The sequence below is a fragment of the Entelurus aequoreus genome, linkage group LG27 (genome assembly GCF_033978785.1).
Source record: "Entelurus aequoreus isolate RoL-2023_Sb linkage group LG27, RoL_Eaeq_v1.1, whole genome shotgun sequence".
NCBI lineage: Eukaryota > Metazoa > Chordata > Actinopteri > Syngnathiformes > Syngnathidae > Entelurus > Entelurus aequoreus.
In genome coordinates this window covers 35,920,730-35,947,747 of record NC_084757.1, presented here as the reverse complement: position 1 = coordinate 35,947,747, position 27,018 = coordinate 35,920,730, and the positions used below count along the sequence as shown (strand labels likewise).

Sequence of the window (27,018 nt, the reverse complement as noted above, 5' to 3'; positions counted from 1 at the left end):
TGTTAAAAATAAGTCATATTTAAAATGTTTTCAACAATTAAATATTTCTAGATCTACTTCAGATCTTTTTTTTCCCCAAAACAAACCCCGTTTTTATGACAAAAGCACAAAATATGCCATGTTTTCCCGTAAAAATGTGGATTTTAGATTAGAAAGTAACCAGTAACAAGCGTGTCCGCATCATTCAACGTAATTGCAGTGTGAAACAGCACATTTGTCAACATAAACAAGTACATAATGATTATAGTTGCATTTTATTTACACGTACAAAGTCTCCAAGGCAGTGCTAGGAAGTATCCAGTAACAAACGTGTCCACATCATTCAATGTAAATGAGCAACATTGCAGTGTAAAACAGCACATTTGTCACTATAAACAAGTACCAAATAATTATAGTTGCATATTACTTTCACATACAAAGTCTCCAAGGCAGTATTAGGAAATATCCAGTAACAAATGTGTCCGCATCATTCAACGTAATTGAACAACATTGCAGTGTAAAACATCACACTTGTCAATATAAACTATTATAAAATAATTATAGTTGCATATTACTTACACATACAAAAGTCTCCAAAGCAGTATTATAAAGTATCCAGTAACAAACGTGTCCGCATCATTCAACTTAATTGAATAATATTGCAAAGTAAAACGGCACATTTGTCAATATAAACAAGTATCAAATGATTATAGTTGCATATTACTTTCACATACAAAGTCTCCAAGGCAGTATTAGGAAATATCCAGTAACAAATGTGTCCGCATCATTCAACGTAATTGAACAACATTGCAGTGCAAAACATCACACTTGTCAATATAAACTAGTATAAAATAATTATAGTTGCATATTACTTACACATACAAAAGTCTCCAAAGCAGTATTATAAAGTATCCAGTAACAAACGTGTCCGCATCATTCAACTTAATTGAATAATATTGCAAAGTAAAACGGCACATTTGTCAATATAAACAAGTATCAAATGATTATAGTTGCATATTACTTACACATACAAAGTCTCCAAGGCAGTATGATAAAGTATCCAGTAACTAGCGTGTCCGCATCATTTAAAGTAAATGAACAACATTGCAGTGTAAAACATCCCACTTGTCAATATGAACAAGTATAAAATAATTATAGTTGTATATTACTTACACATACAAAGTCTCCAAGGCAGTATTATAAAGTATCCAGTAACTAGCGTGTCCGCATCATTCAACGTAATTGAGCAATATTGCAGTGTGAAACAACATTTGTCAATATAAACAAATATCAAATAATTATAGTTGCATATTACTTACACATACAAAGTCTCCAAGGCAGTATTGGAAAGTGTCCAGTAACAAACGTGTCCGCATCATTCAACTTAATTGATCAATATTTCAGTGTAAAACAGCACATTTGTCAATATTAAACAAGTATCACATAATTAAAGTTACATATTACTTACACATACAAAGTCTCCAAGGCAGTATTAGAAAGTGTCCAGTAACAAACGTGTCCGCATCATTCGACGTAATTGAACAACATTGCAGTGTAAAACAGCACATTTGTCATCATAAACAAGTATCACATAATTATAGTTGCATATTACTTACACATACAAAGTCTCCAAGGCAGTATTAGAAAGTATCCAGTAACAAACGTGTCTGCATTGTTCAACGTAATTGATCAATATTGCAGTGTAAAACAGCACATTTGTCAATATAAACAAGTATACAATAATTATAGTTGCATATTACTTACACATACAAAGTCTCCAAGGCAGTATTAGGAAGTATCTAGTAACAAACGAGTCCGCATCATTCAACGTAATTGAGCAATATTGCAGTGTGAAACATTTGTCAATATAAACAAATATCAAATAATTATAGTTGCATATTACTTACACATACAAAGTCTCCAAGGCGGTATTAGAAAGTGTCCAGTAACAAACGTGTCCGCATCATTCAACTTAATTGAATAATATTGCGGTGTAAAACAGCATATATGTCAATGTAAACAAGTATCAAATAATTATAGTTGCATATTACTTTCACATACAAAGTCTCCAAGGCAGTATTAGGAAATATCCAGTAACAAATGTGTCCGCATCATTCAACGTAATTGAACAACATTGAAGTGTAAAACATCACACTTGTCAATATAAACTAGTATAAAATAATTATAGTTGCATATTACTTACACATACAAAAGTCTCCAAAGCAGTATTATAAAGTATCCAGTAACAAACGTGTCCGCATCATTCAACTTAATTGAATAATATTGCAAAGTAAAACGGCACATTTGTCAATACAAACAAGTATCAAATGATTATAGTTGCATATTACTTACACATACAAAGTCTCCAAGGCAGTATTATAAAGTATCCAGTAACTAGCGTGTCCGCATCATTTAAAGTAAATGAACAACATTGCAGTGTAAAACATCACACTTGTCAATATAAACTAGTATAAAATAACTATAGTTGCATATTACTTACACATACAAAAGTCTCCAAGGCAGTATTATAAAGTATTCAGTAACTAACGAGTCTGCATCATTCAACGTAATTGAGCAATATTGCAGTGTGAAACAACATTTGTCAATATAAACAAATATCAAATAATTATAGTTGCATATTGCTTACACATACGAAGTCTCCAAGGCAGTATTAGGAAGTATCCAGTAACAAATGTGTCCGCATCATTCAACGTAATTGAACAACATTGCAGTGTGAAACAGCACGTTTGTCAATACAAACAAGTGTCAAATGATTATAGTTGCATATTATTTACACATACAAAGTCTCCAAGGCAGTATTAAAAAGTATCCAGTAACAAACGTGTCCGCATCGTTCAACGTAATTGATCAATATTGCCGTGTAAAACAGCACATTTGTCAATATAAACAAGTGTCAAATGATTATAGTTGCATATTACTTACACATACAAAGTCTCTCTGTTAGAAAGTAACAAGCGTGTCCGCATCACTCAACTGCGTCACAAGCCTAACTTGATGAGTTATAGAATAGAATGGACTTTATTGTCATTATATTTGCATATAACGAGATTAAGGATGAGTTATTGCGATAACTAGGTGTCACTTGCCACTCCACTTCAACTTAATAAAACTTAGTTTTATTTTTTTTAATTTTTTTTCTTCCTCTTCTTCTGTGGCTTGTCCAACATGTCTCACTACAAAATAAGAATAAAGTATGTAAGATATCAGCATCATGACTTGAAGATGAATATGGTGTCAGAAGTGAAAGCTATTACTTCATTTCTTAGAATAGTCTACTTTTAACTCTCTCTCTCTAACTAAACTAAAGCAATATTTTCCATTTAAAAAGGCAATAAACCAAAAACATGAACTCAAAACACATTTTACAGAGAATAATTATGGTTCTCCATGCAGGAAACCATGTTCTTCTTTGAGTTCACTTCATGTTTCTCGCCTTCTTTATCAAACGTTTGGCACTCGCAACTTTCTCTGGCCCCATGGTGATTCTTAGTTTGTTCCGAACATGCATACAATTTCCAGTTTTTTTCTTCTCAACATGTCCGAATCCTACTAACCACTTTTGTTTTCACTTCCTGTTGTCAATGTATGCACAATATACTCCGTAAATAAACAACATAAATAGTGAAGTTTTATTTCATACAGTGAGATGAATGTTATTATTATTTTGCAGTCAATAGAAGTACAGAAGAATCTCCACTAGATTTGTCACCGGAGTTTCTAGAGTGGTCTTATTTCATAAGCTTAATACATACACTCGCTAAGTTGATCCCTCCTGCTCCATCTTCTTATGCTCTGGCTGGCCAGGTACCTCCAGATTCCAGTTTATTTGGTTTTGTGGCGCATTGGAAACGCGGCGTTGCCCGTTCCAATGACCTAAAAATGGATGTAATCGCTGCTGGGCCCGTCCAAAACATCACAGTTCTAACACATACACCTTTTTAATAGGAAACTATCTTTTACATAAGAAATGTTGTATGAAAAGCAACACACTATCATGTAGTTTTATGAATATTATTTACATTGGCGAGTGGACTTTTTACTACCGTTTGTCCTGCCAGCTGCTTCCCAAAACTCTGTCAAACACATCAGCAGATTTTCCATATTTTCATGGATACATGTTTAGATATTTATTTTTCTTTGTCTTTGGCTGGCGTTACCGACTCATTCTGCTTCAGTCAAGTCGACTACAGTATCCTTTTTTGTTTCTTTTTTTTAAATTATTACTACGACAGTATCCTTTTTTTAAATTTTATTTTTTATTATTACTATAGTATCCTTTTTTTTTAAAATTACTATAGTGTCCTTTACAAAAAAGTTGTAATTATTACTACAGTATACTTAAAAAAAAAATTTTTTAAAATACAGTATCCTTTTTTAATTTTTTTATTACTACAGTATCCATTTTTTTAAAGTATTACTACAGTATTCTTTTTATTTAATTTTTATTTTTTATCACTACCGTATCCTTTTTTAAAATGTATTTGTATTTTTATTGTTACTACCACAGTATCCTTTTTTATTATTATTATTATTACTATAGTATTCTTTAAAAAAAAAAATTACACAACAAAATCCTTTTTTAAATTGTTTTATTATTATTATTACTATAGTATCCTTTAAAAAAAAAAAATATATAGTATCCTTTTAAAAAAAAGTTTTAATTACTACAGTATCCTTTAAAAAAAATATTACTACAGTATCCTTTTTTTATTGTATTTTTTATTACTACTGTATCCTTTTAAAAAAAGGTATTACTACAGTATTCTTTTATTTTTTTATTATTACTACTACAGTATTCTTTTTTTAAATGTATTTGTATTTTTATAATTACTATCACAGTATCATTTTTTATTGTTATTAATATTGTTATTACTATAGTATTCTTTAAAAATAAAAACAAATAACACTACAGAATCCTTTTATTTTTATTATTACTATAGTATCCTTTTTTTTTTAAAATTGTAATTTAAAAAAATATATATTTCTACAGTATTTTAAACAAATTATTACTACAGTATCCTTTTTTAAATTATTTTTCTATTACTATAAAAAAATGTATTACTACAGTATTCTTTTTTTAAATTATTACTACAGTATCCTTTTTTAAAATGTATTTGTATTTTTATTATTACTACAACAGTATCCTTTTTTATTATTATTAATACTGTTATCGCTATAGTATTCTTTAAAAAAAAATTAACTCTACAGAATCCTTTTTAAAAAATGTTTTTAATTTTTATTATTACTAAAGTATCCTTTTTTTTTAAAATTGTAATTTAAAAAAATATATGTTACTACAGTATTTTAAACAAAAATGATTACTACAGTATCCTTTTTTTAATTATTTTTTTATTACTATAAAAAAATGTATTACTACAGTATTCTTTTTTTTAATTATTACTACAGTATTCTTTTTTAAAATGTATTTGTATTTTTATTATTACTACAACAGTATCCTTTTTTATTATTATTAATACTGTTATCGCTATAGTATTCTTTAAAAAAAAAATTAACTCTACAGAATCCTTTTTAAAAAGTTTTTAATTTTTATTATTACTAAAGTATCCTTTTTTTTTAAAAATTGTAATTTAAAAAAATATATTTTACTACAGTATTTTAAACAAAAATTATTACTACAGTATCCTTTTTTTAAATTATTACTACAGTATCCTTTTTTAAAATGTATTTGTATTTTTATTATTACAACAACAGTATCCTTTTTATTATTATTAATACTGTTATCGCTATAGTATTCTTTAAAAAAAAAAAAGAACTCTACAGAATCCTTTTTAAAAAATGTTTTTAATTTTTATTATTACTAAAGTATCCTTTTTTTTAAAAATTGTAATTTAAAAAAATATATATTACTACAGTATTTTAAACAAAAATTATTACTACAGTATCCTTTTTTTAATTATTTTTTTATTACTATAAAAAAAATGTATTACTCCAGTATTCTTTTTTAAAATTATTACTACAGTATCCTTTTTTAAAATGTATTTGTATTTTTATTATTACTACAACAGTATCCTTTTTTATTATTATTAATACTGTTATCGCTATAGTATTCTTTAAAAAAAAAAATTAACTCTACAGAATCCTTTTTAAAAAATGTTTTTAATTTTCATTATTACTAAAGTATCCTTTTTTTTTTTTAAATTGTAATTTAAAAAAATATATATTACTACAGTATTTTAAACAAAAATTATTACTACAGTATCCTTTTTTTAATTATTTTTTTATTACTATTAAAAAAATGTATTGCTACAGTATTCTTTTTTTAAATTATTACTACAGTATCCTTTTTTAAAATGTATTTGTATTTTTATTATTACTACAACAGTATCCTTTTTTATTATTATTAATACTGTTATCGCTATAGTATTCTTAAAAAAAAAAATTAACTCTACAGAATCCTTTTTAAAAAATGTTTTTAATTTTTATTATTACTAAAGTATCTTTTTTTTTAAAATTGTAATTTAAAAAAAATATATTACTACAGTATTTTAAACAAAAATTATTACTACAGTATCCTTTTTTTAATTATTTTTTTATTACTATAAAAAAATGTATTACTACAGTATTCTTTTTTTAAATTATTACTACAGTATCCTTTTTTTAAAATGTATTTGTATTTTTATTATTACTACCACGGTATCCTTTTTTTTATTGTTAATATTGTTATTACTATAGTATTCTTTAAAAAAAATTAACTCTACAGAATCCTTTTTAAAAAATGTTTTTAATTTTTATTATTACTAAAGTATCCTTTTTTTTTTAAATTGTAATTTAAAAAAATATATATTACTACAGTATTTTAAACAAAAATTATTACTACAGTATCCTTTTTTAAATTATTTTTTTATTACTATAAAAAAATGTATTACTACAGTATTCTTTTTTTAAATTATTACTACAGTATCCTTTTTTAAAATGTATTTGTATTTTTATTATTACTACAACAGTATCCTTTTTTATTATTATTAATACTGTTATCGCTATAGTATTCTTTAAAAAAAAATTAACTCTACAGAATCCTTTTTAAAAAATGTTTTTAATTTTTATTATTACTAAAGTATCCTTTTTTTTTTAAATTGTAATTTAAAAAAAAATATATTACTACAGTATTTTAAACAAAAATTATTACTACAGTATCCTTTTTTTAATTATTTTTTTATTACTATAAAAAAAATGTATTACTACAGTATTCTTTTTTTAAATTATTACTACAGTATCCTTTTTTAAAATGTATTTGTATTTTTATTATTACTACAACAGTATCCTTTTTTATTATTATTAATACTGTTATCGCTATAGTATTCTTTTAAAAAAAAAATTAACTCTACAGAATCCTTTTTAAAAAATGTTTTTAATTTTTATTATTACTAAAGTATCCTTTTTTTTTTTTAAATTGTAATTTAAAAAAATATATATTACTACAGTATTTTAAACAAAAATTATTACTACAGTATCCTTTTTTTAATTATTTTTTTATTACTATAAAAAAAATGTATTACTACAGTATTCTTTTTTAAAATTATTACTACAGTATCCTTTTTTTAAAATGTATTTGTATTTTTATTATTACTACCACGGTATCCTTTTTTTAAAATTATTGTTAATATTGTTATTACTACAGTATTCTTTAAAAAAAAAAAAAAAACACTACAGAATCCTTTTTTAAATTTTTATTATTACTATAGTATCCTTTATTTTATTTTTTTTATTTTTTTAAATTATTACTACAGTATTCTTTTTTTTAAAATTACTACTACAGTATCCTTTTTTTAATTATTTTTTTTATTATTACAGTATCCTTTTTTTAAATATATTTGTATTTTTATTATTACTACAACAGTATCCTTTTTTATTATTATTAATATTGTTATCGCTATAGTATTCTTTAAAAAAAAAAAATTAACTACAGAATCCTTTTTTTTAAAAAAAAAATTTTTTTTATTATTACTAAAGTATCCTTTTTAAAAAAAGTTATTTTGTTTTGGGGTTCACTCGAATTAGCCAAGAGACTGCTTGTATTCGTCAAAAACCTGTAAGCTGGAATCCCGAGGTAGCGCTGTATCCTTACAAGCCAGGGCAGACGGGTAGCATACTTTTTTTTTTTTTAAGATTAAAAAGGACTTATTGTGCTGCTTTTATTTCCATGACAACATGTAGACTAAAGCTAACTGCACCGAGCATGTATTGACAAAAGCTAAGTAAAAGTGTACCTAATGTGTGTATGTTCCCCTACTCAACAATAAAGTCCCGACTTTTGGGTAGCGCACATGTCCGACTTCTTTTAGAGGGGGTTGCAATCCTTTTAAAAGGCTTGAAAATCCCAGAACATGACAGATTGGGTTTCCACGGCCTCCGGAAAACGGCGTTTTGAGCGCTAAACGCTACGTCACGCCAGGAGAAGCCGTTGACTCGCCGCGGTTGTGTTGGCAAACATGCACACTTTCTCACTAAGTGTGTGTGTGTGTGTGTGTGTTGTTTGGACAGGCTTGTAGCCAAAGTCTTTCCAAAGAAACCTCCCTCTCCCCTCCCCCCCCCGACCATGCTGCCGCCGCCTGACATTGTGCATAAACAACTCCACGCCCTCCACACGGACCACATTCCTCATTAGTTGCGAGCAATTATTTCCGGGTCACGGAGAGACTTCTTTTTTTCCCTTCCCTGTCGGCCTTCTCCACTCCCACTTTTTCTTCTTCTTTTTTTTTTGTTTTTTTTTTGTTTCATTGAGACAAGCGAGAGAGCAGCTGTGCTGACCGCAGAGAGAGATTCACACCAAACTCTTATTACTGACAAACTAAAGCCTTTTTCATATTAATAACATCTTTTTTTACATTAAGTGTTACCCTCAAGTTTGGTCCCCGGGGACCCAGAGGGGTCTCAGTCATAAAAATGTTACAAATAAGTCATTTTTTTTATATAAATATAATATATTTATTCAACACTTGGACCTGAACGTGATTTAGAGATTTTAGCTATGAATATATATATATATATATATATATATATATATATATATATATATATATATATATATATATATATATATATATATATATATATATATATATATATATAGGTATATATATATATATATATATATATATATATATATATATATATAGGTATATGTGTGTGTATATATATATATATGTAGGTATATGTATGTATATGGATATATATGTATGTGTGTATATATATGGATATATATGTATGTGTGTATATATATACAGTATATGGATATATATGAATATATATATATGTATATGTGTGTATATATACTGTATGTATGTATATATATGTATGTATATATATATGAATATATATGTATGTATATGTATATATATATATATATATATATATACATAAACATACATACCGTACATATATATATTCATACTGTATACGTACATATTCATATATATCCATATATATACATCTATATATATATATATATATATATAGATGTATATATATATAGATACACATATATACATATACATATATATACACATATATACATATAGATGTATATACACATATATATATATATACACATATATACATATACATATATATATAATGTATATACTGTATGTATATATATATATATATACATACACACATATATATATATAATGTATATACTGTATATACATATGTATGTATATATATATGTATATAAGTTTTATATATATATTGTTGTCTCCTCCCCCTCGCTGGTGTCTTGATGCTAATTGTTGACTCCTCCCCCTCGCTGGCGTCTTGATGTTAAATGTTGACTCCGCCCCCTCGCTGGCATCTTGATGCTAATTGTTGACTCCGCCCCCTCGCTGGCATCTTGATGCTAATTGTTGACTCCGCCCCCTCACTAGTGTCTTTATGCTATTTGTTGTCTCCTCCTCCTTGCTGGCATCTTGATGCTAATTGTTGACTCCTCCCCCTCGCTAGTGTCTTGATGCTAATTGTTGACTCCGCCCCCTCGCTAGTGTCTTTATGCTATTTGTTGTCTCCTCCTCCTTGCTGGCATCTTGATGCTAATTGTTGACTCCTCCCCCTCGCTAGTGTCTTGATGCTAATTGTTGACTCCGCCCCCTCGCTTGACTCCGCCCCCTCGCTAGTGTCTTTATGCTATTTGTTGTCTCCTCCTTGCTGGCATCTTGATGCTAATTGTTGTCTCCGCCCCCTCGCTGATGTTTTAATGCTAACCGTTGACTCCGCCCCCTCCACAGACACGACGGTGGACTCCCCGCAGCTCTCGCCCTCGGACGCCAAGGGCCCCCTCTGCCTGTCGCCCTCCTTCCAGATGTCCACGCTCAGCCTGCCGGGCCAGGCCTCCTCGCCCTTGCAAAGCCCCGCCCCCAGCGAGGTGGGCAGCAATGGCAGACTGGAGGAGGAGGAGGAGGGGAGGAGGAAGGTACGCCGCTTGCTTTGCCAAAAAAACCCACAAAAAACGCACATTGTCATTCATTTTGTGTCCGAGGTCCTTCAACAGTGTTGGAAGCAGTACTGTCTGCTTCACACACAGAAGTTCCTTTGGTGCCCTCACAAATGACTAGAAATCCTTAACTTTAACAGCCATATTGGTACATAATAAAAACAATTTTTTAAGTCAAATGCACACACACACACACACACACACACACACACACACACACACACACACACACACACACACACACACACACACACACACACACACAAAAGTTCCTTTGATGCCCTCACAAACGACCAGAAATCCTTAACTTTAACAACCATATTGCTACAATAATAAAGATTTTTAAAAAGTTAAATGCACACACACAGAAGTTCCTTTGGTGCCCTCACAAACGACCAGAACTCACCAAAATCCTTAACTTAATAACCATATTGGTACAATAATAAAGATTTTAAAAAAGTAAAAATACACGCACACGCACACACACACACACACACACTCACACACACACAGAAGTTCCTTTGGTTCCCTCACAAACGACCAGAAACCACATAAATCCTTAACATAAGCAACTAAATTGCTACAATAATAATAAAAACAATTTTTAAGTCAAATGCACACACACAGAAGTTCCTCTGGTGCCCTCACATACAATCAGAAATCACATAAATCCTTAACTTTAACAACTGTATTGCTGCGATAATAAACTTTCTTTTTTTTTAAGTCAAATGCACGCACACAGAAGTCCCTTTGGTGCCCTCACAAACGACCAGAAATCCTTAACTTTAACAACCATATTGCTACGATAACAAACATTTTTAAAAAAAAGTCAAATGCACACACACAGAAGTTCTTTTGGTGCACTCACAAACGACCAGAAATCACAGAAATCCTTAACTTTAACAACCATATTGCTACAATAATAAAGATTTAAAAAAAGTAAAAATACACACACACACACACACACACACACACACACACACACACACACACACACACACACACACACACACACACACACACACACACACACACACACAGAAGTTCCTTTGGTTCCCTCACAAACGACCAGAAACCACAAAAATCCTTAACATAAGGAACTAAATTGCTACAATAATAATAAACATTTTTTTGAAGTCAAATGCACACACACAGAAGTTCCTCTGGTGCCCTCACATATGATCAGAAATCACAAAAATCCTTAACTTTAACAACTGTATTGCTGCGATAATAAACTTTTTTTTTTTTTAAGTCAAATGCACACACACAGAAATCCCTTTGGTGCCCTCACAAACGATCAGAAATCCTTAACTTTAACAACTATATTGCTTTAATAATAATAAAAAATTTAAAAAGTCAAATGCACACACACAGTTCCTTTAGTGCCCTCACAAGCGATCAGAAATCACATAAATCCTTAACTTTCGCAACTATATTGCTGCAGTAATATACTTTGTCTTCCTTCCTCCTCAGAGATACCCCACTGACAACTTTGTCTTCCTTCCTCCTCAGAGATACTCCACTGACAACTTTGTCTTCCTTCCTCCTCAGAGATACCCCACTGACAAGGCCTACTTTATTGCCAAGGAGATTCTAACCACGGAGAGGACGTACCTGAAGGACCTGGAGGTCATCACGGTGGTACGTGCTTTCTTTTATACCCACTTGAAGTCTCCCAGCTGATACTTTTTTGCTTCATGAAGACGAGTGGAGGAGCGACTGTGCTGACCTGAGAGATAGATGGACATCAGGGGGTCCAACTGAGGGCCACACCCTAAAAAATCATTTTGCCAAATAATTTAGGTATTTTTTCATCTTCAAAACCAATACAATTTATAGATTTTTTTCCTAAAATAAGTATTGTTTTTGTATTATTCAACGCTTAAATCTCTAGATCAACTCAATATAAAGTATTTTTTTTAAAATGTTTTTTGCCCTTTTTTGTCCAAACCCTGTTTTTTATGGCAAACACACAAAATATATATTTTCTCCAAAAATATTTTCAAAGTGTAATATTTGATGTGAAGTAATTAGAGCCTTAACTAGATCAATAAATCACAATATTGATTATTTTTTGAGAAATGACTGTTAAAAAAAAAAATCCCACTAAAATTACTAGGGACCCAAAAGGACCCACTCATTAAGTGTTAAAAATAAGTCATTTGTTTAAAAAAAGTTTTTTTTTTATATATATATTTTTTCATGTTTATTTTTGTTTTATTCCCTTTTTTGTCAAATAAAACTAGTTTTATACGGCAAGCACACAAATGACATATTTTCCTCTCAAAAACTATTTTAAAGTGTAATATTTGATGTGAAGTAATTAACTAGATCAACAAATCATAACATTGTTTTTAATTCATTAGTATTTTTTGAGCAATGAGTTAAAAAAAAAAAAATTCTACTGAAATCAAAAAAGTGATTAAAAAAATGTTTTTTACTTTCAACTCTTGACTCTTTTTATATCAACTTCTAATTTATTTGTCAATTATGCGTTTTTATTATTTTTTTCATGTTTATTTTTGTTTGTTTTATTCCCTTTTTGTCAAAGAAGACTAATTTTTTTATACGGCAAACACACAAAATATATATTTTCCTCAAAAATATTCCAACGTGTAATATTTAATGTGAAGTAAATGGGGCCTTAAATAGATCAATAATTCATTACAACATTGATTTTGATTCTTTTTTTTTTTTTTTAACAACGGTTAAAAAAAAAAAACTCACAAAAAATTAGGCACCCAAAAGGACCCACTGATAAAATGTAAAAAAAAAAAAGGGTAATTTGTTTAAAAAAATAAAATGATTTTTATTATATAATTTCAACTCAAGTGTTGAAATTATTATATCAACTTCTTTTTTTTATTTTAATTTTTTATTTTAATTTTTATTTTATTTTATTTATTATATCAACTTCTAATCTATTTGTCAATTTAGAAGGTATTTTTAATAATTTTTTCATGTTTTATAAAATTTTCGTCAAATAAAACTATTTTTATACGCCAAACACACAAAATATATATTTTCCTCCAAAAAATATTTTAAAGTGTAATATTTGATGTGAAGTAATTAACTAGATCAACAAATCATAACATTGTTTTTAATTCATTAGTATTTTTTGAGCAATGACGGTTAAAAAAAAAAAAATTCTACTGAAATTGAAAAAGTGATTAAAAAAATGTTTTTTACTTTCAACTCTTGACTCTTTTTATATCAACTTCTAATTTATTTGTCAATTATACGTTTTTATTATTTTTTTCATGTTTATTTTTGTTTGTTTTATTCCCTTTTTGTCAAAGAAGACTCATTTTTTTATACGGCAAACACACAAAATATATATTTTCCTCAAAAATATTCCAACGTGTAATATTTAATGTGAAGTAAATGGGGCCTTAAATAGATCAATAATTCATTACAACATTGATTTTGATTCTTTTTTTTTTTTTTTAACAACGGTTAAAAAAAAAAAAACTCACAAAAAATTAGGCACCCAAAAGGACCCACTGATAAAATGTAAAAAAAAAAGGGTAATTTGTTTAAAAAAATAAAATGATTTTTATTATATAATTTCAACTCAAGCGTTGAAATTATTATATCAACTTCTTTTTTTTATTTTTATTTTTTATTTTTATTTTTATTTATTTTTATTTTATTTTATTTATTATATCAACTTCTAATCTATTTGTCAATTTAGAAGGTATTTTTAATAATTTTTTCACGTTTTATTAAATTTTCGTCAAATAAAACTATTTTTATATGCCAAACACACAAAATATATATTTCCCCCAAAAATATTTTCAAAGTGCAATATTTGATGTGAACTAATTAGAGCCTTAACTAGATCAATAAATCATAATATTGATTATTTTTTGAGAAATGACTGTTAAAAAAAAAAATCCCACTAAAATTACTAGGGACCCAAAAGGACCCACTCATTAAGTGTTAAGAATAAGTCATTTGTTTAAAAAAAGTTGTTTTTTTATATATATATTTTTTCATGTTTATTTTTGTTTTATACGGCAAGCACACAAATGACATATTTTCCTCTCAAAAACTATTTTAAGGTGTAATATTTGATGTGAAGTAATTAACTAGATCAACAAATCATAACATTGTTTTTAATTCATTAGTATTTTTTGAGCAATGACAGTTAAAAAAAAAAAATTCTACTGAAATTAAAAAAGTGATTAAAAAAATGTTTTTTACTTTCAACTCTTGACTCTTTTTTTATCAACTTCTAATTTATTTGTCAATTATACGTTTTTATTATTTTTTTCATGTTTATTTTTGTTTGTTTTATTCCCTTTTTGTTTTATACGGCAAACACACAAAATATATATTTTCCTCAAAAATATTCCAACGTGTAATATTTAATGTGAAGTAAATGGGGCCTTAAATAGATCAATAATTCATTACAACATTGATTTTGATTCTTTTTTTTTTATTTTTTTAACAACGGTTAAAAAAAAAAAACTCACAAAAAATTAGGCACCCAAAAGGACCCACTGATAAAATGTAAAAAAAAGGGTAATTTGTTTAAAAAAATAAAATGATTTTTATTATATAATTTCAACTCAAGCGTTGAAATTATTATATCAACGTCTTTTTTTTATTTTTATTTTTTATTTTTATTTTTATTTTTATTTATTTTTATTTTATTTTATTTATTATATCAACTTCTAATCTATTTGTCAATTTAGAAGGTATTTTTAATCATTTTTTCATGTTTTATTAAATTTTCGTCAAATAAAACTATTTTTATACGCCAAACACACAAAATATATATTTTCCTCCAAAAAATATTTTAAAGTGTAATATTTGATGCTAAGTAATTGGAGCCTTAACTAGATCAATAATTCATAACATTGATTTTAATTTATTATTATTTTTGAGCAACGACGTTAAAAAAAAATAAAAAAATACCACTAACATTATTAGGCACCAAAAAAGGACCCACTCATAAAGTGTTAAAAAAAAGGGACATTTGTTTAAAAAAATATATTTTTTTATTTTTATTATATAATTTCAACTCGAGTTGAAATGATCAACTTATATTATGATAAATGCTAAATGGGTTATACTTGTATAGCGCTTTTCTACCTTCAAGGTACTCAAAGCGCTTTGACAGTATTTCCACATTCACCCATTCACACACACATTCACACACTTCTAATAATAATAATACTTTTAATAATAATAATAATAATAATCTATTTGTCAATTAGAAGGTTTTTTATTATTTTTTTCATCTTTATTTTTGTTGTGTTCCCTTTTCGTCAAATAAAACACACAAAATACATCATATTTTCCTCAAAAAATATTACAAAGTGTAATATTTGATGTGAAGTAATAGGAGGATTTTTATTCTATATTATTTTTTGAGCAATGACTGTTAAAAAAATTTTTTTTTACTAGGGACCCAAAAGGACCCACTCATTAACTGTTAAAAATGTAATTTGTTTAAAAAAAAAAAAAAAAAGTTTTAATTTCAACTCTTGATCAACTTCTAATCTATTTGTCAATTAGGTTTTTTGTATATATATTTTTTCATGTTTTTTTTTTGTTTTATTCCCTTTTCGTCAAATAAAACTTGTTTTATACAGCAAGCACACAAATGACATATTTTCCTCCCAAAAAATATTTTAAAGTGTAATATTTGATGTGAAGTAATTGGAGCCTTAACTAGATCAATAATTCATAACATTGATTCATTATTATTTTTTGAGCAATGACGGTAAAAAAATAAAAAAAATAAAATAAAATGATTAGGGACCAAAAAAGACCCACTCAGTATTAAAAAATAAGTTCTTCATTTAAAAAAAAAAAAAATAATGTTTTTTTTTTCATTTCAACTCTTGAGTCTCAAAATCAACGTCTAATATATTAGTCAGTTAGAAGGTGTTTTTATTATATATTTCATGTTTATTTTTGTTTTATTCCCTTTTTGTCAAATAAAACTAGTTTTATACGACAAGCACACAAAATATATAATATTTTCCTCAAATTATTTTAAAGTGTAATATTTGATGTGAAGTAATAGGAGCTTTAACTAGATCAATAATTCATAACATTGATTTTCATTCATTATCTTTAGAGCAATGACAGTTTTAAAGAAATAACAGCCTACAGATCCAAGTTTGTCTCTCTGCTGCCCCCCAGTGGTTCTAGTGTGGTACTACATATGTGTCTCTGCTGCCCCCAGTGGTTCTAGTGTGGTACTACATATGTGTCTCTGCTGCCCCCAGTGGTTCTAGTGTGGTCCTACATATGTCTCTCTGCTGCCCCCCAGTGGTTCTAGTGTGGTACTACATATGTGTCTCTGCTGCCCCCAGTGGTTCTAGTGTGGTACTACATATGTCTCTCTGCTGCCCCCAGTGGTTCTAGTGTGGTACTACATATGTCTCTCTGCTGCCCCCAGTGGTTCTAGTGTGGTACTACATATGTCTCTCTGCTGCCCCCAGTGGTTCTAGTGTGGTACTACATATGTCTCTCTGCTGCCCCCAGTGGTTCTAGTGTGGTCCTACATATGTCTCTCTGCTGCCCTCCAGTGGTTCCGCAGTGCAGTGATGAAGGACAACGTCATGCCAGAAGGACTGATGACTCTGCTCTTCTCCAACATGGACCCCATCTATGACTTCCACAGAGGATTCCTCAAGGAACTGGACCAGCGTCTGGCTCTCTGGTGGGTGGTGTACTTGCTCTCTGCTGGTGGGTGGTGTACTTGCTCTCTGGTGGGTGCCCTCTAGTGGTGGGTGGTGTACTTGCTCTCTAGTGGTGGGTGCTCTCTAGTGGTGGGTGGTGTACTTGCTCTCTTGTGGGTGCCCTCTAGTGGTGGGTGGTGTACTTGCTCTCTAGTGGTGGGTGCTCTCTAGTGGTGGGTGGTGTACTTGCTCTCTTGTGGGTGCCCTCTAGTGGTGGGTGGTGTACTTGCTCTCTGGTGGTGGGTGGTGTACTTGCTCTCTGGTGGGTGCCCTCTAGTGGTGGGTGGTGTACTTGCTCTCTGGTGGTGGGTGGTGTACTTGCTCTCTGGTGGGTGCCCTCTAGTGGCGGGTGGTGTACTTGCAGACTAAGTCAGCAGGTGGTGTGGTCCACAGGGAGGGACGCTCCAACGCTCACGTGAAGGGAGACTACCAGAGGATTGGTGACGTGATGCTGAAGAACATGTGTGCTCTCAAGGTCAGATCCTCCTCCTCCTGCATCTCCTCCTCCTGTGTCTCCTCCTCCTGCATCTCCTCCTCATGCGTTTCCTCCTCCTGTGTCTCCTCCTCATGCGTTTCCTCCTCCTGTGTCTCCTCCTCCTGTGTCTCCTCCGCATGTGTCTCCTCCTCATGCGTTTCCTCCTCCTGTGTCTCCTCCTCCTGTGTCTCCTCCTCCCGTGTCTCCTCCTCCTGTGTCTCCTCCTCCTGTGTCTCCTCCTCATGCGTTTCCTCCTCCTGTGTCTCCTCCTCATGCGTTTCCTCCTCCTGTGTCTCCTCCTCCTGTGTCTCCTCCGCCTGTGTCTCCTCCTCATGCGTTTCCTCCTCCTGTGTCTCCTCCTCCTGTGTCTCCTCCTCATGCGTTTCCTCCTCCTGTGTCTCCTCCTCCTGTGTCTCCTCCGCCTGTGTCTCCTCCTCCTGCATCTCCTCCTCCTGTGTCTCCTCCTCCTGTGTCTCCTCCTCATGCGTTTCCTCCTCCTGTGTCTCCTCCTCATGCGTTTCCTCCTCCTGTGTCTCCTCCTCCTGTGTCTCCTCCGCCTGTGTCTCCTCCTCATGCGTTTCCTCCTCCTGTGTCTCCTCCTCCTCCTCCTGTGTCTCATCCTCCTCCTCCTGTCTCATCCTCCTCCTGCATCTCCTCCTCCTGTGTCTCCTCCTCCTGTGTCTCCTCCTCATGCGTTTCCTCCTCCTGTGTCTCCTCCTCCTCCTCCTGTGTCTCATCCTCCTCCTGCATCTCCTCCTCCTGTGTCTCCTCCTCCTGTGTCTCCTCCTCATGCGTTTCCTCCTCCTGTGTCTCCTCCGCCTGTGTCTCCTCCTCATGCGTTTCCTCCTCCTGCATCTCCTCCTCCTGTGTCTCCTCCTCCTGTGTCTCCTCCTCATGCGTTTCCTCCTCCTGTGTCTCCTCCTCATGCGTTTCCTCCTCCTGTGTCTCCTCCTCCTGTGTCTCCTCCGCCTGTGTCTCCTCCTCATGCGTTTCCTCCTCCTGTGTCTCCTCCTCCTGTGTCTCCTCCTCATGCGTTTCCTCCTCCTGTGTCTCCTCCTCCTGTGTCTCCTCCGCCTGTGTCTCCTCCGCCTGTGTCTCCTCCTCCTGTGTCTCCTCCTCCTGTGTCTCCTCCTCATGCGTTTCCTCCTCCTGTGTCTCCTCCTCCTGTGTCTCCTCCGCCTGTGTCTCCTCCTCATGCGTTTCCTCCTCCTGTGTCTCCTCCTCCTCCTCCTCCTGTGTCTCATCCTCCTCCTCCTGTCTCATCCTCCTCCTGCATCTCCTCCTCCTGTGTCTCCTCCTCATGCGTTTCCTCCTCCTGTGTCTCCTCCTCCTCCTCCTGTGTCTCATCCTCCTCCTGCATCTCCTCCTCCTGTGTCTCCTCCTCCTGTGTCTCCTCCTCATGCGTTTCCTCCTCCTGTGTCTCCTCCTCCTGTGTCTCCTCCTCCTGTGTCTCCTCCGCCTGTGTCTCCTCCTCATGCGTTTCCTCCTCCTGTGTCTCCTCCTCCTGTGTCTCCTCCGCCTGTGTCTCCTCCTCATGCGTTTCCTCCTCCTGTGTCTCCTCCTCCTCCTCCTGTGTCTCATCCTCCTCATGCGTCTCCTCCTCCTGTGTCTCCTCCTCCTGTGTCTCCTCCTCATGCGTTTCCTCCTCATGCGTTTCCTCCTCCTCCTCCTGTGTCTTCTCCTCCTCCTGTGTCTCCTCTTCCTCCTGTGTCTCCTCCTCCTCCTATGTCTCCTCCTCCTCGTGTCTCCTCCTCCTCCTGCGTCTCCTCCTCCTCCTCCTGTGTCTCCTCCTCCTCCTGCGTCTCCTCCTCCTCCTGCATCTCCTCCTCATGCGTCTCCTCCTCCTGTGTCTCCTCCTCCTCCTGTGTCTCCTCCTCCTCCTGCATCTCCTCCTCCTGTGTCTCCTCCTCATGCGTTTCCTCCTCCTCCTCCTGTGTCTCCTCCTCCTCCTGCATCTCCTCCTCCTGTGTCTCCTCTTCCTCCTGTGTCTCCTCCTCCTCCTATGTCTCCTCCTCCTCGTGTCTCCTCCTCCTCCTGCGTCTCCTCCTCCTCCTCCTGTGTCTCCTCCTCCTCCTGCGTCTCCTCCTCCTCCTCCTGTGTCTCCTCCTCCTCCTGTGTCTCCTCCTCATGCGTCTCCTCCTCCTGCGTCTCCTCCTCCTGTGTCTCCTCCTCATGCGTTTCCTCCTCATGCGTTTCCTCCTCCTCCTGCATCTCCTCCTCCTGTGTCTCCTCCTCATGCGTCTCCTCCTCCTGTGTCTCCTCCTCCTCCTGTGTCTCCTCTGCCTCCTGTGTTTCCTCCTCCTCCTGTGTCTCCTCCTCCTCCTGTGTTTCCTCCTCCTCCTCCTGTGTCTCCTCCTCATGCGTCTCCTCCTCCTGTCTCCTCCTCCTCGTGTCTCCTCCTCCTGTGTCTCCTCCTCCTCATACGTCTCCTCCTCCTCGTGTCTCCTCCTCCTGTGTCTCCTCCTCCTCCTGCGTCTCCTCCTCTTCCTGCGTCTCCTCCTCCTGCATCTCCTCCTCCTCCTGCGTTTCCTCCTCTTCCTGCGTCTCCTCCTCTTCCTGCGTCTCCTCCTCCTGCATCTCCTCCTCCTCCTGCATCTCCTCCTCTTCCTGCGTCTCCTCCTCCTGCATCTCCTCCTCCTGCGTCTCCTCTTTCGGTGTCTCCTCCTCCTGTGTCTCCTCCTCTTCCTGCGTCTCCTCCTCCTGCATCTCCTCCTCCTCCTGCGTCTCCTCCTCTTTCTGCGTCTCCTCCTCCTGCATCTCCTCCTCCTGTGTCTCCTCCTCATGCGTTTCCTCCTCCTCCTCCTGTGTCTCCTCCTCCTCCTGCATCTCCTCCTCCTGTGTCTCCTCTTCCTCCTGTGTCTCCTCCTCCTCCTATGTCTCCTCCTCCTCGTGTCTCCTCCTCCTCCTGCGTCTCCTCCTCCTCCTCCTGTGTCTCCTCCTCCTCCTGCGTCTCCTCCTCCTCCTCCTGTGTCTCTTCTCCTCCTGCATCTCCTCCTCCTGTGTCTCCTCCTCATGCGTCTCCTCCTCCTGCGTCTCCTCCTCCTGCGTCTCCTCCTCATGCGTTTCCTCCTCATGCGTTTCCTCCTCCTCCTGCATCTCCTCCTCCTGTGTCTCCTCCTCATGCGTCTCCTCCTCCTGCGTCTCCTCCTCCTGCGTCTCCTCCTCATGCGTTTCCTCCTCATGCGTTTCCTCCTCCTCCTGCATCTCCTCCTCCTGTGTCTCCTCCTCATGCGTCTCCTCCTCCTGTGTCTCCTCCTCCTCCTGTGTCTCCTCTGCCTCCTGTGTTTCCTCCTCCTCCTGTGTCTCCTCCTCCTCCTGTGTTTCCTCCTCCTCCTCCTGTGTCTCCTCCTCATGCGTCTCCTCCTCCTGTCTCCTCCTCCTCGTGTCTCCTCCTCCTGTGTCTCCTCCTCCTCATACGTCTCCTCCTCCTCGTGTCTCCTCCTCCTGTGTCTCCTCCTCCTCCTGCGTCTCCTCCTCTTCCTGCGTCTCCTCCTCCTGCATCTCCTCCTCCTGCGTTTCCTCCTCTTCCTGCGTCTCCTCCTCTTCCTGCGTCTCCTCCTCCTGCATCTCCTCCTCCTCCTGCATCTCCTCCTCTTCCTGCGTCTCCTCCTCCTGCATCTCCTCCTCCTGCGTCTCCTCTTTCGGTGTCTCCTCCTCCTGTGTCTCCTCCTCTTCCTGCGTCTCCTCCTCCTGCATCTCCTCCTCCTCCTGCGTCTCCTCCTCTTTCTGCGTCTCCTCCTACTGCATCTCCTCCTCCTGCGTCTCTTTCTCCTGTGTCTCCTCCTCCTGCGTCTCCTCTTTCAGTGTCTCCTCCTCCTGTGTCTCCTCCTCCTGCGTCTCCTCCTCCTGCGTCTCCTCTTTCGGTGTCTCCTCCTCCTGTGTCTCCTCCTCCTGTGTCTCCTCCTCCTGTGTCTCCTCCTCCTACTGTGTCTCTTCCTCCTCTCCTTCTTTCTCCTCCTGCGTCTCCTCTTTCGGTGTCTCCTCCTCCTGTGTCTCCTCCTCCTGTGTCTCCTCCTCCTGTGTCTCCTCCTCCTACTGTGTCTCTTCCTCCTCTTCTTCTTTCTCCTCCTGCGTCTCCTCCTCCTACTGTGTCTCTTCCTCCTCTTCTTCTTTCTCCTCCTGCGTCTCCTCTTTCGGTGTCTCCTCCTCCTGTGTCTCCTCCTCCTGTGTCTCCTCCTCCTCCTGTGTCTCCTCCTCCTCCTGTGTCTCCTCCTCCTGTGTCTCCTCCTCCTGTGTCTCCTCCTCCTACTGTGTCTCTTCCTCCTCTTCTTCTTTCTCCTCCTGCGTCTCCTCCTCCTGTGTCTCCTCCTCCTCTTGTGTCTCCTCCTCCTCCTGTGTCTCCTCCTCCACCTCCTCCTCCTCCTGCTCCTCCTGGCCCCCACGCCCCCACCCACCCACCCAGCCAGCGTGTGTGTGTGTGTGTGCCAGCAGGAGTTGACGGTGTACCTGCAGCAGCACGACCAGGTGCTGAGTGAGCTGGAGCAGAGCAGCAGGAAGGTGAAGAAGCTGGAGACGGTCTACAAGGAGTTTGAGCTGCAGAAGGTGTGCTACCTGCCTCTCAACACCTTCCTGCTCAAGCCCATCCAGCGCCTCATGCACTACCAGCTCATCCTGCAGCGCCTCTGCACGCACTACTCACCCTCTCACCCTCACCACCACCACTGCAGGGGTGAGCATCCTGGACAGGACATCACACCTTATCAACACGTATCCACACCTCATCAATTAAATGACAACTGCCGCGCTAATCACTAGCCAACTGGGGCGCTAAGTTAGAGGTTAGTGCCCCTAATCGCTAGCTTCCACCAGACACGCTAATCGCTAGCTTCCACCAGACACGCTAATCGCTAGCTTTCACATGACACGCTAATTGCTAGCTGACAACTGACGCGCTAATTGCAAGCTGACAATCGGTGCGCTATTCGTTAGCTAACTGATGCGCTAATTGCAAGCTGAATCTTAAAGCGCCAATCGCACGTTAGTAGCTCGCTGACAACCAGCATGCTAATCGCTAACTGACAACTGGCACGCTAAAAGCTGGCTGACAGTGTGCTAATCACTAGCTAACAACCGGCGCGTTAATCACTGGTTAACTGACATGTTAATTGCTAGCGCACTAATAGCCTGCTGAGTAAGTGGCACGCGAATCGCTAGCTGGAAACTGGTGCTCTAATCGCTAGCTGACAAAGTGCGTGGTAATCACTAGCCAACTGAGGCGTTAAGCTGGAGGTTAGTGCCCCTAATCGCTAGCTTTCACCAGACACGCTAACCGCGAGCTTTCACCTGACACGCTGATCGCTAGCTTTCACCTGACACGCTAATTGCTAGCTGACAACTGACACGCTGATGGCAAGATGACAATCGGTGTGCTATTCGTTAGCTAACTGATGTACTACGTGATAGCTGACGACTGACGCGCTAATTGCTAGCTGAATCTTAAAGTGCCAATCGCTAACTGACAACCGGCACGTTAATAGCTCGCTGACAACCAGCGCGCTAATCGCTAACTGACAACTGGCACGCTAAAAGTTGGCTGACAGAGTGCTAATCACTAGCTAACAACCGGCGCGTTAATCATTGGCTAACTGACACATTAATTGCTAGCGCACTAATAGCCTGCTAAGTAAGTGGCGCGCGAAACTGGAAAGTGGTGCTCTAATCGCTACCTGACAAAGGGCGTGTTAATCATTAGCCAACTAGGGCGCTAATCGCTAGCTGGAAACTGGTGCTCTAATCGCTACCTGACAAAGGGTGTGTTAATCATTAGCCAACTAGGGCGCTAATCGCTAGCTGGAAACTGGTGCTCTAATCGCTAGCTGACAAATTGTGTGCTATTCGCTAGTTAACTGATGTGCTAATCGCTAGCTGACGACTGGTGCGTTGATCGCTGGTTAACTAATGTGCTAATCGCCAGATGGCAACTGGCACGTTAATGATAACGTAATGATAGCTGGCAGCTGGTGCGCTAATTGCTAGCAGGTAAGTAGAACTTGAAGGCTCAGTAACAACATTTAAAATGTTCTGACCTGCAGTACCTCTGTGGGGCCAGTAGAGGTCATGGAAGACCACCTTTTAACTGACTATTACAACATGCTGGTGATGCCTTCACAGGAGGGCTGGCCGTGGGAATTTTGCGTTCCATTCATAAAACTACTGTACTAAAAGCTAGTTTTTCTGGTGAAAAATCAAGTTATAATTGTGCGGTTTTTAGGATTTAAAATTCTTCCAAGTTCCCAAAACCAGGACTTTGTTGTGGAGGAGTGACAGGAGGACTTGATTGTGTGCAGAGGCCCTGAAGGAGGTGGCGGACATGACCACGCAGCTGCAGAGCAGTCTCATCCGGCTGGAGAACTTCCAGAAACTGACGGAACTGCAGCGAGACCTGATCGGAGTGGACAACCTGACCACACCCGGCAGAGTGAGTATAGTGGTGTGACACCAAGGTGTGGTGTCTAATGGTGTGGTGTTTAATGGTGTGTTTGCTGGTCAGGAGTTCATACGTGAGGGATGTCTGTACAAGCTGACCAAGAAGGGTCTTCAGCAGAGGATGTTCTTCCTGGTAGGTCCATCGTTGCAAGGTGAGACGTAACAATGAGATATAACTTTGCTGCTGTGCTCTCTTAGTTCTCAGACATGCTCCTCTACACCAGCAAGGGTGTGACGGCCACCAACCAGTTCAAAGTTCACGGACAGCTGCCTCTTCACGCCATGATTGTGAGTATCCACACCCGTGAGTTTGACCTTGGTGTATAAAAAGGTAGCTCCGACGTTCCCACGCGTCATTTGAAGATGATCCAGCTTCAGTGTCAAAAAAAGAGGTGCACAAAAAAAATCTGTGTAAAAAATTTGGTCAGAAAAATAAAATAAAATATTCAGTGCAGTAAAAAATCAATTTAGAACAATTTGGTGCGGAAATATTAAGTGTAAAAAAATCAATGCACAAAACTTTAGTGCAAAAAAAATGGTGCAGGAAAAATTCAGTGTTAAAAAAATTGGTGCTGAATAAATCAGTGTATAAAAATTTGGTGCAGTGTAAAAATAATTTGTGCGCAAATATTCAGTGTAAAAAAAATTGGTGCGTAAATTTTCAGGGTGAAAAAAATCAGTGTAAAAAAATTGTGCAGTAATTTTAAATGTAGAAGAAAAATTGGTTCAGAGAAATTTTGTGTAAAAAAATTTTGTGCGGATATATTCAGTGTAAAAAAAACCAGTGCAGAAAAAAATCAGTGTAGAAAAATTTGGTGCGGAAATATTCAGTGTAAAAAAATTGATGCAGAAAACAATCAGTGTAAAAAAAGGTGGTGCGGAAATATTCAGTGTAAAAAGAATGTGGTGCAAAATTATTTTTTAAAAATGGTGCAGGAAAAATTCAGTGTTAAAAAAATCGGTGCTGAAAAATATCAGTGTCTAAAAATTTGGTGCAGAAATATTCAGTGTAAAAAAAAAATTGTGCGGAAATATTCAGTGTAAAAAAAAATTGGTGCAGGAAAATGTAGTGTATAAAAATCCGTGCGGAAATTTTCAGTGTCAAAAAATCTGTAAAAAAGATTGTGCGGAAATTTAAAATGTAAAAAAAAATTGGTTCAGAAAATGTTTGTGTGGAAATATTCAGTGTAAAAAAAATCAGTGCAGAAAAAAATCAGTGTAGAAAAAATTTTGTACGGAAATATTCAGTGTAAAAAAATTGAAGCAGAAAACAATCAGTGTTAAAAAAAAAAGCTGGGGGGAAAATATTCAGTGTAAAAAAATCAGTGCAGAAAATAATCGATGCAGAAAAAAATAAAAATAATGGTGCAGGAAAAATTCAGTGTTAAAAAAAATCAGTGCTGAATAAATCAGTGTATAAAAATTTGGTGCAGTGTAAAAAAAATGTGTGTGGAAATATTCAGTGTAAAAAAAAATGTGCGTAAATTTTCAGTGTGAAAAAAATCAGTGCAGAAAAAATCTGTGTAAAAAAATTTGGTGCGGAAATTTTAAATGTAAAGAAAAAATTGGTTCAGAGAAATGTGCGGAAATATTCAGTGTAAAAAAATCAGTGCTGAAAAAAATCACTTAAAAAAAACTTGGTGCAGAAATATTCAGTGTAAAAAAATGGTGCAGAATAATTTAATGTCAAAAAATTAGGTTTGGAAATATTCAGTGTAAAAATAAAACAAATTGGTGCGGAAATATTTGATGCAGAAAACTTTAGTGTAAAAAAAAAAAAAAGTGGTGCAGGAAAAATTCAGTGTTAAAAAAAAAAAGGTGCAGAAAAAAAATCAGTGTAAAAAATTTGGTCAGAAATATTCAGTGTAAAAAAAAATCAGTGCAGAAAAAAATCATTGTAGAAAAATTTGGTGAGGAAATATTCAGTGTAAAAAAAATTGATGCAGAAAACAATCAGTGTAAAAAAAAAGAGGTGGTGCGGAAATATTCAGTGTAAAAAAATCGATGCAGAAAGCTTTAGTGCAAAAAAATGGTGCAGGAAAAATTCACTGTTAAAAAATGCTACTGAAATTTTCAGTGTAAAAAAACATCCAATTAAATAAACCCAATAAATGATGTATTAATTCATTATATTATTATATTATATTATATACATTCATATATTAATTCAATAAACGCTTGAACCTACTAAAGAAAAATGAATGTGTGCTAATTATTTTTGAATCCAAATGAGGAATGAGCACGTTTGGAAGCCTAATCCTGCATGATACTGATAAAGCATGTTCCCCGGGTGTGTCACACCCCAGGGGGTCCCACTGACTAGAGGGTCAGGTGGACTTGTGCTAACGCTGCGTGTCTCTGCTTCACTTTACGGCCGCAGATCATAATTCTGGACGCACCGGTAAGTTGGCCGGGCTGGACCAGCCTGGACACTCTAGCCCCGCCCCCTCCTCCTGCACCCTCCTTTAGCACGCCCAAGTCCCAAAGGAGTTGGCAGAGTCATGAAATGTGCCGCTTGCTGACGGTGTCTGTCCCTTTAAGACGGGAGGAGGCGGGGCTTGTCTGACTAACCTTGTGTGTGCAGGTGGAGGAGAGCGAGAAGGAGTGGTCGGTGCCTCACTGCTTCACCATCTACTCCGCCCAGAGGACCGTGGTGGTGGCCGCGAGGTGACGACTTTCAACCGGCGGGGTGGGGGGGGGGGGGGCCTCGCTCTCCTTCGCCGCCTTAACTGACCTTTGACCTTGTGGCAGCTCCAAGGTGGAGATGAGCAAGTGGATCGAGGACCTCAACATGGCCATAGACCTGGCCAAGAAGTCCCAGGACAAGTCCGGACTCTTCCTGGACGCCGGCCTGGCCGACCACTCCAACCGTGAGTCATGTGACCTTACCCTCACTGGACGCTTTATTAGGCACGCCTGTACGAGCCAAAAGTGCGGTTCAGCTGCACATTTTTACCACCTGTGGC

The 27,018-nt window shown here is 36.5% G+C and overlaps 1 protein-coding gene across 2 annotated transcripts in view; it reads left to right on the top strand.

Moving 5' to 3' along the window:
- The window catches only part of farp2 (FERM, RhoGEF and pleckstrin domain protein 2), a 126,754-nt gene that overhangs the window by 83,559 nt on the left and 16,177 nt on the right, over positions 1-27,018 (top strand). Inside the window, exons 14-24 of one of the 2 annotated variants that reach the window (XM_062038849.1) lie at positions 10,245-10,429; positions 12,002-12,091; positions 16,999-17,132; positions 17,545-17,626; positions 22,058-22,295; positions 23,914-24,044; positions 24,117-24,185; positions 24,251-24,340; positions 26,433-26,453; positions 26,637-26,719; positions 26,804-26,922. In XM_062038849.1, the coding sequence (XP_061894833.1) occupies positions 10,245-10,429; positions 12,002-12,091; positions 16,999-17,132; positions 17,545-17,626; positions 22,058-22,295; positions 23,914-24,044; positions 24,117-24,185; positions 24,251-24,340; positions 26,433-26,453; positions 26,637-26,719; positions 26,804-26,922 (1,242 nt within the window). The remainder of the gene's footprint in view (positions 1-10,244; positions 10,430-12,001; positions 12,092-16,998; positions 17,133-17,544; positions 17,627-22,057; positions 22,296-23,913; positions 24,045-24,116; positions 24,186-24,250; positions 24,341-26,432; positions 26,454-26,636; positions 26,720-26,803; positions 26,923-27,018) is intronic. The other variant, XM_062038850.1, reaches the window with a different exon arrangement.